The following is a 20,000-nucleotide window of genomic DNA, read 5'->3' as shown; positions in this document are numbered from 1 at the left end:
CCACCTCCCGAAGGCACCAGATGAGTGAGGGGTCAGTCTGCATTTTTCGTCAAGCCACTGTCAATGTGAGAGAACTCGTGTCCAGCTTATAAGCCTATACTTGCATAAACCACAAGTGAAGATTAACAATCTTTGGACAACACCCACCAGTGGGACTCGAACCCAGAAAGCACAACTACCTTCCAGTAGCTGGCATAACTAGTATGCTTTAACCCACTACGCCATCAGACCTTACAAAAGAAGTAGATAGTTCGAGATATATATCTCAAACATCTCCACCTCCCGAAGGCACCAGATGAGTGAGGGGTCAGTCTGCATTTTTCGTCAAGCCACTGTCAATGTGAGAGAACTCGTGTCCAGCTTATAAGCCTATACTTGCATAAACCACAAGTGAAGATTAACAATCTTTGGACAACACCCACCAGTGGGACTCGAACCCAGAAAGCACAACTACCTTCCAGTAGCTGGCATAACTAGTATGCTTTAACCCACTACGCCATCAGACCTTACAAAAGAAGTAGATAGTTCGAGATATATATCTCAAACATCTCCACCTCCCGAAGGCACCAGATGAGGGGTCAGTCTGCATTTTTCGTCAAGCCACTGTCAATGTGAGAGAACTCGTGTCCAGCTTATAAGCCTACACTTGCATAAACCACAAGTGAAGATTAATAATCTTTGGACAACACCCACCAGTGGGACTCGAACCCAGAAAGCACAACTACCTTCCAGTAGCTGGCATAACTAGTATGCTTTAACCCACTACGCCATCAGACCTTACAAAAGAAGTAGATAGTTCGAGATATATATCTCAAACATCTCCACCTCCCGAAGGCACCAGATGAGTGAGGGGTCAGTCTGCATTTTTCGTCAAGCCACTGTCAATGTGAGAGAACTCGTGTCCAGCTTATAAGCCTATACTTGCATAAACCACAAGTGAAGATTAATAATCTTTGGACAACACCCACCAGTGGGACTCGAACCCAGAAAGCACAACTACCTTCCAGTAGCTGGCATAACTAGTATGCTTTAACCCACTACGCCATCAGACCTTACAAAAGAAGTAGATAGTTCGAGATATATATCTCAAACATCTCCACCTCCCGAAGGCACCAGATGAGTGAGGGGTCAGTCTGCATTTTTCGTCAAGCCACTGTCAATGTGAGAGAACTCGTGTCCAGCTTATAAGCCTATACTTGCATAAACCACAAGTGAAGATTAACAATCTTTGGACAACACCCACCAGTGGGACTCGAACCCAGAAAGCACAACTACCTTCCAGTAGCTGGCATAACTAGTATGCTTTAACCCACTACGCCATCAGACCTTGCAAGAGAAGTAGATAGTTCGAGATATATATCTCAAACATCTCCACCTCCCGAAGGCACCAGATGAGTGAGGGGTCAGTCTGCATTTTTCGACAAGCCACTGTCAATGTGAGAGAACTCGTGTCCAGCTTATAAGCCTATACTTGCATAAACCACAAGTGAAGATTAACAATCTTTGGACAACACCCACCAGTGGGACTCGAACCCAGAAAGCACAACTACCTTCCAGTAGCTGGCATAACTAGTATGCTTTAACCCACTACGCCATCAGACCTTACAAAAGAAGTAGATAGTTCGAGATATATATCTCAAACATCTCCACCTCCCGAAAGCACCAGATGAGTGAGGGGTCAGTCTGCATTTTTCGTCAAGCCACTGTCAATGTGAGAGAACTCGTGTCCAGCTTATAAGCCTATACTTGCATAAACCACAAGTGAAGATTAACAATCTTTGGACAACACCCACCAGTGGGACTCGAACCCAGAAAGCACAACTACCTTCCAGTAGCTGGCATAACTAGTATGCTTTAACCCACTACGCCATCAGACCTTACAAAAGAAGTAGATAGTTCGAGATATATATCTCAAACATCTCCACCTCCCGAAGGCACCAGATGAGTGAGGGGTCAGTCTGCATTTTTCGTCAAGCCACTGTCAATGTGAGAGAACTCGTGTCCAGCTTATAAGCCTATACTTGCATAAACCACAAGTGAAGATTAACAATCTTTGGACAACACCCACCAGTGGGACTCGAACCCAGAAAGCACAACTACCTTCCAGTAGCTGGCATAACTAGTATGCTTTAACCCACTACGCCATCAGACCTTACAAAAGAAGTAGATAGTTCGAGATATATATCTCAAACATCTCCACCTCCCGAAGGCACCAGATGAGTGAGGGGTCAGTCTGCATTTTTCGTCAAGCCACTGTCAATGTGAGAGAACTCGTGTCCAGCTTATCAGCCTATACTTGCATAAACCACAAGTGAAGATTAACAATCTTTGGACAACACCCACCAGTGGGACTCGAACCCAGAAAGCACAACTACCTTCCAGTAGCTGGCATAACTAGTATGCTTTAACCCACTACGCCATCAGACCTTACAAAAGAAGTAGATAGTTCGAGATATATATCTCAAACATCTCCACCTCCCGAAGGCACCAGATGAGTGAGGGGTCAGTCTGCATTTTTCGTCAAGCCACTGTCAATGTGAGAGAACTCGTGTCCAGCTTATAAGCCTATACTTGCATAAACCACAAGTGAAGATTAACAATCTTTGGACAACACCCACCAGTGGGACTCGAACCCAGAAAGCACAACTACCTTCCAGTAGCTGGCATAACTAGTATGCTTTAACCCACTACGCCATCAGACTTTACAAAAGAAGTAGATAGTTCGAGATATATATCTCAAACATCTCCACCTCCCGAAGGCACCAGATGAGTGAGGGGTCAGTCTGCATTTTTCGTCAAGCCACTGTCAATGTGAGAGAACTCGTGTCCAGCTTATAAGCCTATACTTGCATAAACCACAAGTGAAGATTAACAATCTTTGGACAACACCCACCAGTGGGACTCGAACCCAGAAAGCACAACTACCTTCCAGTAGCTGGCATAACTAGTATGCTTTAACCCACTACGCCATCAGACCTTACAAAAGAAGTAGATAGTTCGAGATATATATCTCAAACATCTCCACCTCCCGAAGGCACCAGATGAGTGAGGGGTCAGTCTGCATTTTTCGTCAAGCCACTGTCAATGTGAGAGAACTCGTGTCCAGCTTATAAGCCTATACTTGCATAAACCACAAGTGAAGATTAACAATCTTTGGACAACACCCACCAGTGGGACTCGAACCCAGAAAGCACAACTACCTTCCAGTAGCTGGCATAACTAGTATGCTTTAACCCACTACGCCATCAGACCTTACAAAAGAAGTAGATAGTTCGAGATATATATCTCAAACATCTCCACCTCCCGAAGGCACCAGATGAGTGAGGGGTCAGTCTGCATTTTTTTTTTTAATATATATATATATATGAGAACAAGCCTGAATGGTCCCCAGGACATATGCAACTGAAAACTCACACCCCAGAAGTGACTCGAACCCATACTCCCAGAAGCAACGAAACTGGTATGTACAAGACGCCTTAATCCACTTGACCATCACGACCGGACATAATGAGGTGATAGCCGAGGCTATATGAACCACCCCACCGCCGGCACTCGGATAGTTATCTTGGGCATAGCATTTTACCAAATCACCTCATTCTTTGGGGCACACGTGAGGAACACAAATGCGAACAAGCCTGAATGGTCCCCAGGACATATGCAACTGAAAACTCACACCCCAGAAGTGACTCGAACCCATACTCCCAGAAGCAACGCAACTGGTATGTACAAGACGCCTTAATCCACTTGACCATCACGACCGGACATAATGAGGTGATAGCCGAGGCTATATGAACCACCCCACCGCCGGCACTCGGATAGTTATCTTGGGCATAGCATTTTACCAAATCACCTCATTCTTTGGGGCACACGTGAGGAACACAAATGCGAACAAGCCTGAATGGTCCCCAGGACATATGCAACTGAAAACTCACACCCCAGAAGTGACTCGAACCCATACTCCCAGAAGCAATGCAACTGGTATGTACAAGACGCCTTAATCCACTTGACCATCACGACCGGACATAATGAGGTGATAGCCGAGGCTATATGAACCACCCCACCGCCGGCACTCGGATAGTTATCTTGGGCATAGCATTTTACCAAATCACCTCATTCTTTGGGGCACACGTGAGGAACACAAATGCGAATACATATTTCAGTTGCATATGTCCTGGGGACCATTCAGGCTTGTTCGCATTTGTGTTCCTCACGTGTGCCCCTAAGAATGAGGTGATTTGGTAAAATGCTATGCCCAAGATAACTATCCGAGTGCCGGCGGTGGGGTGGTTCAAATAGCCTCGGCTATCACCTCATTTTGTCCGGTCGTGATGGTCAAGTGGATTAAGGCGTCTTGTACATACCAGTTGCGTTGCTTCTGGGAGTATGGGTTCGAGTCACTTCTGGGGTGTGAGTTTTCAGTTGCATATTGTCCAGGGGACCATTCTGGCTTGTTCGCATTTGTGTTCCTCACGTGTGCCCCTAAGAATGAGGTGATTTGGTAAAATGCTATGCCCAAGATAACTATCCGAGTGCCGGCGGTGGGGTGGTTCAAATAGCCTCGGCTATCACCTCATTTTGTCCGGTCGTGATGGTCAAGTGGATTAAGGCGTCTTGTACATACCAGTTGCGTTGCTTCTGGGAGTATGGGTTCGAGTCACTTCTGGGGTGTGAGTTTTCAGTTGCATATTGTCCAGGGGACCATTCTGGCTTGTTCGCATTTGTGTTCCTCACGTGTGCCCCTAAGAATGAGGTGATTTGGTAAAATGCTATGCCCAAGATAACTATCCGAGTGCCGGCGGTGGGGTGGTTCAAATAGCCTCGGCTTTCACCTCATTTTGTCCGGTCGTGATGGTCAAGTGGATTAAGGCGTCTTGTACATACCAGTTGCGTTGCTTCTGGGAGTATGGGTTCGAGTCACTTCTGGGGTGTGAGTTTTCAGTTGCATATTGTCCAGGGGACCATTCTGGCTTGTTCGCATTTGTGTTCCTCACGTGTGCCCCTAAGAATGAGGTGATTTGGTAAAATGCTATGTCCAAGATAACTATCCGAGTGCCGGCGGTGGGGTGGTTCAAATAGCCTCGGCTATCACCTCATTTTGTCCGGTCGTGATGGTCAAGTGGATTAAGGCGTCTTGTACATACCAGTTGCGTTGCTTCTGGGAGTATGGGTTCGAGTCACTTCTGGGGTGTGAGTTTTCAGTTGCATATTGTCCAGGGGACCATTCTGGCTTGTTCGCATTTGTGTTCCTCACGTGTGCCCCTAAGAATGAGGTGATTTGGTAAAATGCTATGCCCAAGATAACTATCCGAGTGCCGGCGGTGGGGTGGTTCAAATAGCCTCGGCTATCACCTCATTTTGTCCGGTCGTGATGGTCAAGTGGATTAAGGCGTCTTGTACATACCAGTTGCGTTGCTTCTGGGAGTATGGGTTCGAGTCACTTCTGGGGTGTGAGTTTTCAGTTGCATATTGTCCAGGGGACCATTCTGGCTTGTTCGCATTTGTGTTCCTCACGTGTGCCCCTAAGAATGAGGTGATTTGGTAAAATGCTATGCCCAAGATAACTATCCGAGTGCCAGTGGTGGGGTGGTTCAAATAGCCTCGGCTATCACCTCATTTTGTCCGGTCGTGATGGTCAAGTGGATTAAGGCGTCTTGTACATACCAGTTGCGTTGCTTCTGGGAGTATGGGTTCGAGTCACTTCTGGGGTGTGAGTTTTCAGTTGCATATTGTCCAGGGGACCATTCTGGCTTGTTCGCATTTGTGTTCCTCACGTGTGCCCCTAAGAATGAGGTGATTTGGTAAAATGCTATGCCCAAGATAACTATCCGAGTGCCGGTGGTGGGGTGGTTCAAATAGCCTCGGCTATCACCTCATTTTGTCCGGTCGTGATGGTCAAGTGGATTAAGGCGTCTTGTACATACCAGTTGCGTTGCTTCTGGGAGTATGGGTTCGAGTCACTTCTGGGGTGTGAGTTTTCAGTTGCATATTGTCCAGGGAACCATTCTGGCTTGTTCGCATATATATATATATGTCGTACCTAGTAGCCAGAACGCACTTCTCAGCCTATTATGCAAGGCCCGATTTGCCTAATAAGCCAAGTTTTCATGAATTAATGTTTTTTCGACTACCTAACCTACCTAACCTAACCTAGCTTTTTTGGTTACCTAACCCAACCTAACCTATAAAGATAGGTTAGGTTAGGTTAGGTAGGGTTGGTTAGGTTCGGTCATATATCTACGTTAATTTTAACTCCAATAAAAAAAAAATTGACCTCATACATAATGAAATGGGAAGCTTTATCATTTCATGAGAAAAAAATTTGAGAAAATATATTAATTCAGGAAATCTTGGCTTATTAGGCAAATCGGGCCTTGCATAGTAGGCTGAGAAGTGCGTTTTGGCTACTAGGTACGACATATATATATAAATATATATTATATATATTTATATATATATATATATATATATATATATATATATATATATATATATATAATATATATTATATATATTATATATACACAAACACACACACACATGGGGAGGGGGCCTGGTAGCCTGGTTGATAGCGCGTAGGACTCGTAATTCTGTGGCGCGGGTTCGATTCCCGCACCAGGCAGAAACAAATGAGCAAAGTTTCTTTCACCCTGAATGCCCTTGTTACCTAGCAGTAAATAGGTACCTGGGAGTCAGTCAGTTGTCATGGGCTGCTTCCTGGGGTGTGTGTGTGGTGTGGGGAAAAAAAAGTAGTTAGTAAACAGTTGATTGACAGTTGAGAGGCGGGCCGAAAGAGCAAAGCTCAACCCCCGCAAACACAACTAGGTGAACTAGGTGAATACACACACACACACACACACATGTGTATGTATATGTACAGGCTTCCTGTCCCCAACAAAACGAACTATAAAGTTGAGAAAAAAAATAACTTATTCCAAGCTGTAATTTGCGCAAGTTTTCAGCTAGGCCTATTTGCTACGGCGCCATAACCTTAGGGCGCGATAGGCTATATAGGCCTAGTCTAGAGAACAAGTTTTTTATCGCTCAGATTTGTCATATATTGGCGTAGGAGCATTGGTCATATATTTGAATAGGGAGCCGGTCAGCCGAGCGGACAGCACACTGGACTTGTGGTCCTGGGTTCGATCCCGGGCGCCGGCGAGAAACAATGGGTAGAGTTTCTTTCACCCTATGCCCCTGTTACCTAGCAGTAAAATAGGTACCTGGGTGTTAGTGAGCTGTCACGGGCTGCTTCCTGGGGGTGGAGGCCTGGTCGAAGACCGGGCCGCGGGGACACTAAAGCCCCGAAATCATCTTAAGATAACCTCAAGATAGGCCTAACTTCTGGGAATAAAGGGAAACTACAGTAGGCCTACTGGCCCATACGAGGCAGCTCATATTGATGTAACTAGTTTTGTCTGGGACAGGAAGCCAGTATATATACATGTTTTAGGAGTGTCTCAAGGATTCCCTCAAGGTGGAACTACTGATCTTATCCAGGAACAGTGGCATTAGGTGAAGGGAAATGTGCGCAGCCATTTCTGTCCTCGTCGTTGCTTTAGATTCAGTTACTGGGAACACAAAGTGCCAAGCAGCACGGGCTATGGTGAGCCCGTAGTGGACTTACCTCCTGTGCCAGGTGTGCTGCGCTTCTGCCGTGTCTGGGGATCGAATCCGGTTTCCCAGATAGTGGAAATGCAAAGCAAACTCACTCACTCACTCCCTCCCTCTTCCCTCCTCTCTCTCTTCTTCCCTCCTTATCCCTCTCCCTCCCCCTCTCTTTCTTTCCCTCCCATCGTCTCCTCTCTGCCCCCTCCTCTCCTCCCTGCTCCCTGCCCCCCCCCCGCCAACTGTGCGCGGGAGTATGGTAACAAGGGCATGAAAGACTCACACCGGGAATACAGTATTGTCGGAATAACGGGGGTAGTCGCTCTTCCTGACAGGTGTGGAGTATGCAGGTGTTGGGGCGTGTGGCTGTATTGTTGTGGTGCTGGTGTAGTGCTGGTGTTAGGCAGGGGCGTAGAGAGGAGTGTACTCACCTAATTGTGCTTGCGGGGGTTGAGCTCTGGCTCTTTGGTCCCGCCTCTCAACTGTCAATCAACTGGTGTACAGGTTCCTGAGCCTACTGGGCTCTATCATATCTACACTTGAAACTGTGTATGGAGTCAGCCTCCACCACATCACTGCCTAATGTATCCCATTTCTTAACTACTCTGACACTGAAAAAGTTCTTTTTAACGGCTTTTAGAAAGACGTTTTTGATAGTGGAGACGCTAATTATCTTGAGATGATTTCGGGGCTTTTAGTGTCCCCGCGGCCCGGTCCTCGACCAGGCCTCCACCCCCAGGAAGCAGCCCGTGACAGCTGACTAACACCCAGGTACCTATTTACTGCTAGGTAACAGGGGCATTCAGGGTGAAAGAAACTTTGCCCATTTGTTTCTGCCTCGTGCGGGAATCGAACCCGCGCCACAGAATTACGAGTCCTGCGCGCTATCCACCAGGCTACGAGGCCCACAATTATATGCCGCTACCATTTATATTTCGTCTCCTTCAACTCTCTCTCCCCCTTCTTCGTTCATGGTAATGAAGAGAAACTCCCCACCAGCCATGAAGCCCTAACCACTATTCATGATGTGGTCTATATTGGTCACTCAAATATAACCCTCGGGCCTCGGAACTCATCTAAAATTGCTTGAACATTGAACAAAAAATCGGGGGTGGGGGGTTACCTTGAGGTGCTTCCGGGGCTTAGTGTCCCCGCGGCCCGGTCGTCGACCAGGCCTCCTGGTTGCTGGACTGATCAACCAGGCTGTTAGATGCGGCTGCTCGCAGCCTGACGTATGAGTCACAGCCTGGTTGACCTGGTTGATCAGGGGGTGGGAAGCCTGGGCATATTGAGGCTACTGTTGCCTATAGGCCTACTCAACCCAACCCATATTACTAAATGTCAGCCAAATGTCAGTGTTGGTAGCAACCGAGTCCAACTTGGGGTCGTAGGCTAACCTAATCTGGTGTGATTATGACTCCTAAGTTATTAAGCACTTGGATCTGCACGAACCACCTGGGCTACCTTTGTCTCCTAGTTTTTTTTCTACCCATTCTAAATAGTCAATCAGTAATTAGCCTATCAATTCCCCTGAGAATTACATAGATGGTAATCATGGCTTCCCCTAACTCTCCAGTCTTCCAGTCACGTGAGGTTTTGTTCCTGTAAAATTTCCTCGTCACTCATGCCTCTCAATTCTTGAACTGGTTTGGTTTCATATTTCTGAACTTTCTTGCCTAACATATGCCGCTGTTAACATTCTTTTATGGTGGGCTTCAGGAGACAGGTTCGGTGTGATGTCAATCTCTAAATGTTTCTCTTTACCTGATTCTTGAAAGATTTTCATCTCTCAATTGGTTCCTTGTGTCTTGCCCTACAGCTGTTGTCATTACTTTACACTTACTCCAGCTTAATTCTAGTAGCCATTTGTTGGATAATTTCTTCAGATTATCCAGGTGGTCTTGTAGTATGCTGTTATCTTCCTCAGGCTTAAGCCTACACATAAGTTTTGCATCATCAGCAAACATTGAGAGGAATGCATCTGTTCTTTCTGGAAGGTCGTCTACGTATATCAGAAAGTTTGTATGTCTACATACGTGTGTGTGTGTGTGTGTGTGTGTGTGTGTGTGTGTGTGTGTGTGTGTGTGTGTGTACTCACCTAATTGTACTCACCTAATTGTGCTTGCGGGGGTTGAGCTTTGGCTCTTTGGTCCCGCCTCTCAACTGTCAATCAACTGGTGTACAGATTCCTGAGCCTACTGGGCTCTATCATACCTACATTTGAAACTGTGTATGGAGTCAGCCTCCACCACATCACTTCCTAGTGCATTCCATTTATTAACTACTCTGACACTGAAAAAATTCTTTCTAACGTCTCTGTGGCTCATCTGGGTACTAAGTTTCCACCTGTGTCCCCTTGTTCGTGTCCCACCCGTGCTGAAGAGTTTGTCTTTGTCCACCCTGTCAATTCCCCTGAGAATTTTGTAGGTGGTTATCATGTCTCCCCTTACTCTTCTGTTTTCCAGGGATGTGAGGTTCAGCTCCTTTAGCCTTTCCTCGTAGCTCAATCCTCTCAGTTCCGGGACGAGCCTGGTGGCATACCGCTGAATCTTCTCTAACTTTGTCTTGTGTTTAACTAGGTATGGACTCCAGGCTGGAGCTGCATACTCCAGGATTGGTCTTACATAAGTGGTATACAGGGTTCTGAAAGATTCCTTACACAAGTTTCTGAAGGCAGTTCTTATGTTGGCCAGTCTAGCATATGCCGCTGATGATATTCTTTTGATGTGGGCCTCTGGGGACAGGTTCGGTGTGATATCAACCCCCAGATCCTTCTCTCTATTTGATTCTTGCAGGATTTCCCCTCCCAGATGATACCTTGTGTTCAGCCTCCTGCTCCCTTCGCCTAATTTCATCACCTTACACTTTCCAGAGTTGAACTTCAGCAGCCATTTTCTAGACCATTCCTCCAGTTTATCCAGGTCATCCTGTAGTCTCTGCCTATCTTCATCCGTCTTGATTCTTCTCATAATTTTTGCATCATCAGCAAACATCGAGAGGAATGAGTCTATACCCTCTGGAAGATCGTTCACATATATTAGAAACAGGATGGGTCCAAGTACTGAGCCCTGTGGGACTCCGCTGGTGACATCTCGCCACTCTGATGTCTTCCCCCTCACCGTTACTCGCTGTTTCCTGTTGCTTAAGTACTCCCTTATCCACTGGAGCACCTTCCCTTTTACTCCTGCCTGTTGCTCCAACTTTTTTAACAGCCTTTTATGGGGTACTGTGTCGAAGGCTTTTTGGCAATCCAGGAAAATGCAGTCGGCCCACCCTTCTCTTTCCTGCCTAATTTTCGTTGCCTGGTCATAAAATTCTATTAACCCTGTGAGGCACGATTTACCATCTCTGAACCCATGTTGGTGGTGCGTTACAAAGTTATTTCCCTCCAGATGCTCTACGAGCCTTTTCCTCACGATCTTCTCCAGCACCTTGCATGGTATACAAGTTAAGGAAACTGGCCTGTAATTCAGTGCCTCTTGCCTGTCACCCTTTTTGTATATTGGGACCACGTTAGCTGTCTTCCAACTTTCTGGTAAGTCTCCTGTTTCCAGTGACCTGTTATACACCATAGAGAGTGGCACACTTAGTGCTTCTGCACCTTCCTTTAGTATCCATGGTGAGATTCTATCAGGCCCAACAGCCTTTGTCACATCTAGCTCCAGCAGACACCTTTTGACCTCATCACTGGTGAGGTCAAATTCCTCCAAGGTTTCCAAGGTTGCCGCCTCCTCATTTAGTGCAGGGGCTTCTCCTTGTTCTATTGTGAAGACCTCCTGGAATCTCTTGTTGAGTTCTTCACACACCTCCTTGTCATTCTCTGTGTATCTGTTCTCCCCTTTCCGCAGCTTCATCACTTGTTCCTTCACTGCTGTTTTCCTCCTGATATGGCTGTGGAGCAGCTTTGGTTGGGTCTTGGCTTTACTCGCGATGTCATTTTCAAACTGTCTCTCTGCTTCCCTCCTCACTCTGATGTACTCATTTCTGGCCCTCTGGTACCTCTCCCTGCTCTCTGGTGTTCTGTTATTTCTGTAGTTTCTCCATGTTCTTTTACTCAGTTGTTTCGCTACCTTACATTCCTGGTTGAACCATGGGTTTTTCTGTTGTTTTTCGTTTTTCTCCTTTTGGACGGGGATAAACCTGTCTGCAGCTTCCTGGCACTTTTGGGTGACAATATCCATCATGACCTGCACATTCTTGTCTCTAAGTTCTGTTTCCCATGGTATTCCCATTAGGAAGTTCCTCATCTCGTCATATTTTCCTCTTCGGTAATTCAGTCTTTTCCCCTCCACTCCCATCCTTGGATAGGTTATCCCTACCTCCACCAAGTACTCAAAGGTCAGTACACTGTGGTCACTCATTCCTATGGGGGCTTCAACTTTGACTTCCCTTATTTCTGACTCATTTAGGGTGAATATTAAGTCGAGTCTAGCTGGTTCATCATTGCCTCTCATTCTTGTGGGTTCCTTGACATGCTGGCTCAGAAAATTCCTTGTTGCCACTTCCAAGAGTTTAGCTCGCCACGTATCTGCACCACCATGTGGGTCCCCATTCTCCCAGTCTATCTTTCCATGGTTGAAATCACCCATGATTAAGAGTCTTGAGCCATTCCTGCAGGCAACTGAAGCTGCTCTCTCTATTATATTAATAGTTGCCATGTTGTTCCTATCAAACTCCTGTCTAGGTCTTCTGTCATTTAGGGGAGGGTTGTAAATGACTGTCACTATTATCTTAGGTCCACCCATTGTTATAGTTCCTGTTATGTAATCTCTGAATCCGTCACAGCCCGGAATTTCCATCTCATCAAAACTCCAGTCCTTCCTTATCAGCAGGGCCACTCCTCCACCTCCTCTCCCTTCCCTCTCTTTCCTTACTATATAGTAGTCCTTTGGAAACACAGCATCTGTTATGACTCCTGACAATTTTGTTTCTGTTAGTCCTATTACATCAGGGTTTTCTTCCTGCACCCTTTCTGCCAGTTCACTTGCTTTATTGGTAATCCCATCAATGTTTGAGTACATTACCTTGAAGCTCACTTTCTTATATCCAATTTCACCCACACTCCCTACAAGTGTAGGAGGTTGTTCTATGGTCCTTGCTACTTGGGTAGGCTCCTCCTCCTGTGAGGTAGTTGCCAGGGGTTCAGGGGGAGGTGGGGTGGGGGGTGGAGGGCTTAGGTCTTCCTCAGGCCTGCTTGGGTCAGGAAGAAGTCCTGGGGGTGAGGGAGCAGGGATTGCTTGGGGAGAGGGCACGCCCTCCTGCGGTGTAGTTGACAGGGGTTTGGAGGGAGGTGGAGTGGGGGATAGAGGGCTTTGGTCTTGCTCAGGCCTGCTTGGGGCAGGGAGAAGACCAGGGGTTGGGAAAGCAGGGGCTACTTGGGGTAAGGGGAGGGGGAGGATTTGGGTTTCATGATGGGCATTATGCAGGGGCAAGGAAGGGTTTGTGCTGGGGGGTAGAGAGGGCCCTATTGGGTGGTGGACTGGGGTGTTGCATTCCCCCCTGGGGTTCCTGGGTTGCTGGATTGGGGTTCCCCACTCCCCTCTGGGATTGCTGGGTTGGAGGCTGAGGTTCCCTGGCTCTCTTCCCTCTCCTTGCGCCTTTTCCTTGCATCTGCTGCCCTTACTATCTCGTCTCTGGTCATGTCCCTCTGAACATATACCTCTTTGTAGTTCCTTGCATGCCTCAGTTTGTTCTTCCTTACTAGAATGTCCTCTTTGATGTCCTCGCTCTTGAATACTACCTTGATCAATCTTTTTTTGTCTCTGTTGTACTGGCCAATCCGGAAAAACTGTTCAATGTCTCGTTCAGCCCCTTCCATTCCTATCTCCTTTAATATCCCTGCCACTGCAGCTTTGTCTTTAGTCCTCGTTTCCTCCCTTGTGGAGCCCTCTTGTTCCTTCACACCTACCACTACTACAGCTCTTTTCCTTTCCATTAGCTGGCTTGTGCATCTAGCTGCCTCCTGTGAGGTTACTGCTTTCATTACAACATCCTTGACTGTGGACATTGCTCCTGGGCTCTTGAGCATTTCAGCAAAGGTTGGGCCAATTGTAGGGGTCCCTGCCATAGCTACATCTCCTGGCACCTGGGGGTTGGTCCCCTGGGCCAGAGTCTGAGGAGGGCCTGTTTTTAGGCTTTTTATCTCCTCTTGTGCTGCACTTAGTTCTATCTGCAGCTTACATATAGTTTCCCTCAGGTCCTTCAATTCCCCACTGACTTCCTTCCATGCCTTAGCAATCATCTCCATGAATGACTCGTCCAGTCCCTCTCCTCCAGCTTCATTCTGTTGTCTTACCATCCCGCTTGACCTGTGTGTGTGTGTGTGTGTGTGTGTGTGTGTGTGTGTGTGTGTGTGTGTGTGTGTGTGTACTCACCTAGTTGTGTTTGCGGGGGTTCAGCTTTGGCTCTTTGGTCCCGCCTCTCAACAGATCAATCAACTGGTGTACAGATTCCTGAGCCTCTTGGGCTCTATCATATCTCCACTTAAAACTGTGTATGGAGTCAGCCTCCACCACATCACTTCCTAATGCATTCCATTTGTCAACCACTCTGACACTAAACATGTTCTTTCTAATATCTCTGTGGCTCATTTGGGCACTCAATTTCCACGTGTCCCCTAGTGTTAAATAGCCTTTCTTTATCTACCCTATCAATACCCTTTGTGTGTGTGCGTGTGCGTGCGTGCGTGCGTGCGTGTGTGTGTGCGTGCGTGCGTGCGTGCGTGTGTGTGTGTGTGTGTGTGTGTGTGTGTGTGTGTGTGTGTGTGTGTGTGTGTGTGTGTGTGTGTGTGTGTGTGTGTGTGTGTGTGTGTACTCACCTAGTTGTGTTTGCGGGGGTTGAGCTCTGGCTCTTTGATCCCGCCTTTGTGTGTGTGTGTGTGTGTGTGCGTGCGTGCGTGTGTGTGTGCAGGCACCTTCGTGTGGCGGGGGCCAGGAGGAGGGAGAGAGAGAGAGGCGTCTACATACAAGAGATATTATCACTCCAAAATGTGATGGAGAGTGTGCGTGTGGAGGCGATGGTGCCGCCTTGGAGTGTAGGAGGCGGTGGTGGTGGTGGAGGGGTGTTGGGGGTGTGTTGGAGGGAGGTGTGAAGGGCGGTGATGAAAGTGCTATACTCACCTGGATAGTTTCTCTTTCTTGCGATATAGGAAGCCTGTTAGGCTTATCGAGGTATGTGTGTGTGTGCCAACCCCCACCCCCTCCTCCCCCCACCCCCCCTACCCCCTCCCTCCTCCAGCTTGCGACCCACAACAGTCGCCTATCTCCCCGGTACTTATTTACCTCAGGGTGAACAGATACACCAGGTGGAAGGAAATGTTGCCAAACATGACTCTCTGTTAAGGAATCAATCCCTAGTCACAATGTTTTTGTCTTGCCCCGAAGGGTGACTTTATTGGGCAGCGCCACTCTTCCTGTGAGTGGACACACCGCCATAGTGACAGTATTGGGCAGCGCCACTCTTCCTGTGAGTGGACACACCGCCATAGTGACAGTATTGGGCAGCGTCACTCATCCTGTGAGTGGACACACCGCCATAGTGACAGTATTGGGCAGCGCCACTCATCCTGTGAGTGGACACACCGCCATAGTGACAGTATTGGGCAGCGCCACTCATCCTGTGAGTGGACACACCGCCATAGTGACAGTATTGGGTAGCGCCACTCATCCTGTGAGTGGACACACCGCCATAGTGACAGTATTGGGCAGCGCCACTCATCCTGTGAGTGGACACACCGCCATAGTGACAGTATTGGGCGGCGCCACTCATCCTGTGAGTGGACACGCCGCCATAGTGACAATATTGGGCGGCGCCACTCATCCTGTGAGTGGACACACCGCCATAGTGACAGTATTGGGCAGCGCCACTCATCCTGTGAGTGGACACACCGCCATAGTGACAGTATTGGGCAGCGTCACTCATCCTGTGAGTGGACACACCACCATAGTGACAATATTGGGCAGCGTCACTCATCCTGTGAGTGGACACACCGCCATAGTGACAGTATTGGGCAGCGTCACTCATCCTGTGAGTGGACACACCGCCATAGTGACAGTATTGGGCAGCGTCACTCATCCTGTGAGTGGCCACACCGCCATAGTGACAGTATTGGGCAGCGTCACTCATCCTGTGAGTGGCCACACCGCCATAGTGACAGTATTGGGCAGCGCCACTCATCTTGTGAGTGGACACACCGCCATAGTGACAGTATTGGGCAGCGCCACTCATCCTGTGAGTGGACACACCGCCATAGTGACAGTATTGGGCAGCGCCACTCATCCTGTGAGTGGACACACCGCCATAGTGACAGTATTGGGCAGCGCCACTCATCCTGTGAGTGGACACACCACCATAGTGACAGTATTGGGCAGCGTCACTCATCCTGTGAGTGGACACACCGCCATAGCAGCATGTACAACACTCCCCAATAGGAAGAAAACCCGCTGGGTTGTTCATCCTATCACTTGTACCCAGACACAGCTGTGACTTGCTTAACTACCACAAGATAAGATAATTATCAGGAAAAAAGCACTAAGCCATTACGACTATATAGCACTTGGAAGGCATTAGGAAAAATATTTGGGATGGGACGGATGGAAGGAATAGTACCCAACCACTAGGACGGTCGGGGATTGAACGCCGACCTGCAAGAAGGGTGTTGGGTGTGACGTGTTGCATATGGTCTCCTTCAGCGCCCTCGGCAGCACTGGTTCACGTCCACCGGTGCCACAAGCTCTTCATCACCGCTCTCTTGCGTGGCACCATTGTCAGAGTTCTCCCTGGCTTCAGCTGCTGCTTCTGGTTCCTGCCTGTCTTGGCCTGAGCTTTGGCAGTGGCGTGCCTGAGTGAGTGCAGACGACTGCTTCCCCTGTGCTCCCTTCACGGCACCCTTATGGCAGAACAACGCCAGTCACCTCTGCTTGTCTTGATGTCTGCCCTTCACTCCCTTCCTGTTCTTTATATTCGTTAAGATTGGTGCTGTTGGAGGTGACAGTGGACGGTGATCTAGCCCTGCCGTTATTAGGGCTACAGTGTACGGTGATCTAGCCCTGCCGTTATTAGGGTTACAGTGTACGGTGATCTAGCCCTGCCGTTATTAGGGCTACAGTCTACGGTGATCTAGCCCTGCCGTTATTAGGGCTACAGTGTACGGTGATCTAGGCCTGCCGTTATTAGGGCTACAGGTTACAGTGTACGGTGATCTAGCCCTGGCATTATTAGGGCTACAGGTTACAGTGTACGGTGATCTAGCCCTGGCGTTATTAGGGCTACAGGTTACAGTGTACGGTGATCTAGACCTGCCGTTATTAGGGCTACTGGTTACAGTGTACGGTGATCTAGCCCTGGCGTTATTAGGGCTACAGGTTACAGTGTACGGTGATCTAGACCTGCCGTTATTAGGGCTACAGGTTACAGTGTACGGTGATCTAGCCCTGGCGTTATTAGGGCTACAGGTTACAGTGTACGGTGATCTAGACCTGCCGTTATTAGGGCTACAGGTTACAGTGTACGGTGATCTAGACCTGCCGTTATTAGGGCTACTGGTTACAGTGTACGGTGATCTAGCCCTGGCGTTATTAGGGCTACAGGTTACAGTGTACGGTGATCTAGCCCTGGCGTTATTAGGGCTACAGGTTACAGTGTACGGTGATCTAGCCCTGGCGTTATTAGGGCTACAGGTTACAGTGTACGGTGATCTAGCCCTGGCGTTATTAGGGCTACAGGTTACAGTGTACGGTGATCTAGCCCTGGCGTTATTAGGGCTACAGGTTACAGTGTACGGTGATCTAGCCCTGGCGTTATTAGGGCTACAGGTTACAGTGTACGGTGATCTAGCCCTGGCGTTATTAGGGCTACAGGTTACAGTGTACGGTGATCTAGACCTGCCGTTATTAGGGCTACAGGTTACAGTGTACGGTGATCTAGACCTGCCGTTATTAGGGCTACAGGTGACAGTGGACGGTGTTTTGCTGCTCTCCTTAGCGCCTTATTTTGTACTGCTTGCAGTTTCTGCATGTTAATTTTCTTTATGGTGTGTAGTGGTACTGGGGGATACTCTAGATGCGGCCGAACTAGAGCCTTATATAGGTGGATCTGTATGTTTGTACTGAGGCTTCGAAATCAATTCAATTTTCCTAATGCTGCTTTGGCTTTGTTTAGTCGGTCCCTTACATGAATTTGTATCCCTGTTCTATTGATCATAAGTCCCAGTATTCTGCCTACCTCCACATATTGGATCGGATGGTTATCAAGGATGATGGGGTCCGGGTTTCTTTTCGCAATGTGTATTATCTGAAACTTTTGTTTGTTGGTGCTAATTTTCCATTGCTTCTCAAAGTTGTTTATGAGTTCAATTGCCGCCTTGGTCTTGTCGGCTAGTAGCGGCTTTGATGGGCCCGGTTGGCATATTATTTGGGTGACATCGTCAGCGTATGTGATGTATTCTCCATGTTGGGGTTGGGGTAGGTCAGCTGTATACATGTTGAATAGAGTGGGGGAGAGGCAGCTTCCTTGTGGTACTCCACTTTTCAGTTCTATTACGTCACCCAAGTAGCTGCCGATATTAAGCCTAGCAGTTCTGTTGTCTATAAAGCTGCAGAGAGTAGCAGTAAATCTCTCAGGAAGTCCTCCTCCACACCCCATAATGATACCCCCCCTCCCCCCCTCCCACTACCCCTCCTCACCATCTCCTAACACCCCCTCCCACTACCCCTCCTACCCCCCCCCTCCCACTACCCCTCCTACCCCCCCCCCTCCCACTACCCCTCCTACCCCCCCCCTCCCACTACCCCTCCCCCCCTCCCACTACCCCTCCGCCTCCTACCTTGCTCTCAGAAAACACTTCTAAGTACTTGTGAACACCTGAGCGAAAAGCCTTCATATTGAGGCGGTCAAAGCAATAATAATAATAATAATAGAATTGACTCTTTTAAACAGGCAATTGAAATGGCGCAGAGTTGGTGTGAGTGGCCGGCCCGCCCGCCCTGCCCGTCACCTGTCAGAAGGTTAGGTTAGGTTGATGTTCAAGGACTGACAGGTTGAAGTGTTCAAGGGCTGACAGGTTGAAGTGTTCAAGGGCTGACAGGTTGAAGTGTTCAAGGGCTGACAGGTTGAAGTGTTCAAGGGCTGACAGGTTGAAGTGTTCAAGGGCTGACAGGTTGAAGTGTTCAAGGGCTGACAGGTTGAAGTGTTCAAGGGCTGACGGGTTGAAGTGTTCAAGGGCTGACAGGTTGAAGTGTTCAAGGGCTGACGGGTTGAAGTGTTCAAGGGCTGACGGGTTGAAGTTTTCAAGGGCTGACGGGTTGAAGTTTTCAAGGGCTGACGGGTTGAAGTGTTCAAGGGATGACGGGTTGAAGTGTTCAAGGGATGACAGGTTGAAGTGTTCAAGGGATGACAGGTTGAAGTGTTCAAGGGATGACAGGTTGAAGTGTTCAAGGGCTGACAGGTTGAAGTGTTCAAGGGCTGACAGGTTGAAGTGTTCAAGGGCTGACAGGTTGAAGTGTTCAAGGGCTGACAGGTTGAAGTGTTCAAGGGCTGACAGGTTGAAGTGTTCAAGGGCTGACAGGTTGAAGTGTTCAAGGGCTGACAGGTTGAAGTGTTCAAGGGCTGACAGGTTGAAGTGTTCAAGGGCTGACAGGCTGTCAGCTCTGTCACCTGTTAAACATCCCTGGGTTATACCCGGGATATAAATAAGGTTGTAAATAAACCAACACGAAATAATGGATACGAATAGCGTCAGGAAAGACCTGGGTAAATACAGGTTTGCAAACTTGGCTGTTGATTTGTGGAGCAGATTACCGGGTAACATAATAGATGTGGGATAGTTGTTTCAAACGTAGGTTAGACACTTTCCTTTATTCTTATATTGAAGTTGACGAGTTAAAAGGGCTGTCTGGCTGACGGGCTGAAAAAAGGCCGTCTGCCTGACGGGTTGTAAACACTGTCAAGAAATTTAGATTGACTTTGCTGACACGTTGATGGAATGACTGGCTGGTTGAGCGCCTGGCTGGCTGGCTGAGCGTCTGGCTGGCTGGCTGAGCGCCTGGCTGGCTGGTTGAGCGCCCGGCTGGCTGGTTGAGCGCCTGGCTGGCTGGTTGAGCGCCTGGCTGGCTGGCTGAGCGTCTGGCTGGCTGGCTGGCTGAGCGCCTGGCTGGCTGGCTGAGCGTCTGGCTGGCCGGCTGAGCGCCCGGCTGGCCGGCTGAGCGCCCGGCTGGCCGGCTGAGCGCCCGGCTGGCCGGCTGAGCGCCCGGCTGGCTGGCTGAGCGCCTGGCTGGCTGGCTGAGCGTCTGGCTGGCTGGCTGAGCGTCTGGCTGGCTGGCTGAGCGCCCGGCTGGCCGGCTGAGCGCCCGGCTGGCCGGCTGAGCGCCCGGCTGGCCGGCTGAGCGCCCGGCTGGCCG

The 20,000-nt window shown here is 48.7% G+C and overlaps 2 protein-coding genes across 2 annotated transcripts in view; one reads left to right on the top strand and one right to left on the bottom strand.

Annotated features, from left to right (window-relative positions):
- The window catches only part of IP3K2 (Inositol 1,4,5-triphosphate kinase 2), a 391,647-nt gene that overhangs the window by 11,858 nt on the left and 359,789 nt on the right, over window positions 1-20,000 (top strand). The gene's annotated exons all lie outside the window — the stretch shown is intronic.
- LOC138359607 (uncharacterized) overlaps window positions 18,602-20,000 on the bottom strand; it is a 1,766-nt gene continuing 367 nt past the window's right edge. Inside the window, exon 2 of the mRNA XM_069319009.1 lies at window positions 18,602-19,270. Within this exon, the coding sequence (XP_069175110.1) occupies window positions 18,602-19,270 (669 nt within the window). The remainder of the gene's footprint in view (window positions 19,271-20,000) is intronic.

The sequence above is a fragment of the Procambarus clarkii genome, chromosome 92 (genome assembly GCF_040958095.1).
Source record: "Procambarus clarkii isolate CNS0578487 chromosome 92, FALCON_Pclarkii_2.0, whole genome shotgun sequence".
In the NCBI taxonomy this organism is placed as follows: Eukaryota; Metazoa; Arthropoda; class Malacostraca; order Decapoda; family Cambaridae; genus Procambarus; species Procambarus clarkii.
Note: the sequence above shows the minus strand (reverse complement) of the source record. Positions and strands in the feature narration are given on the sequence as shown.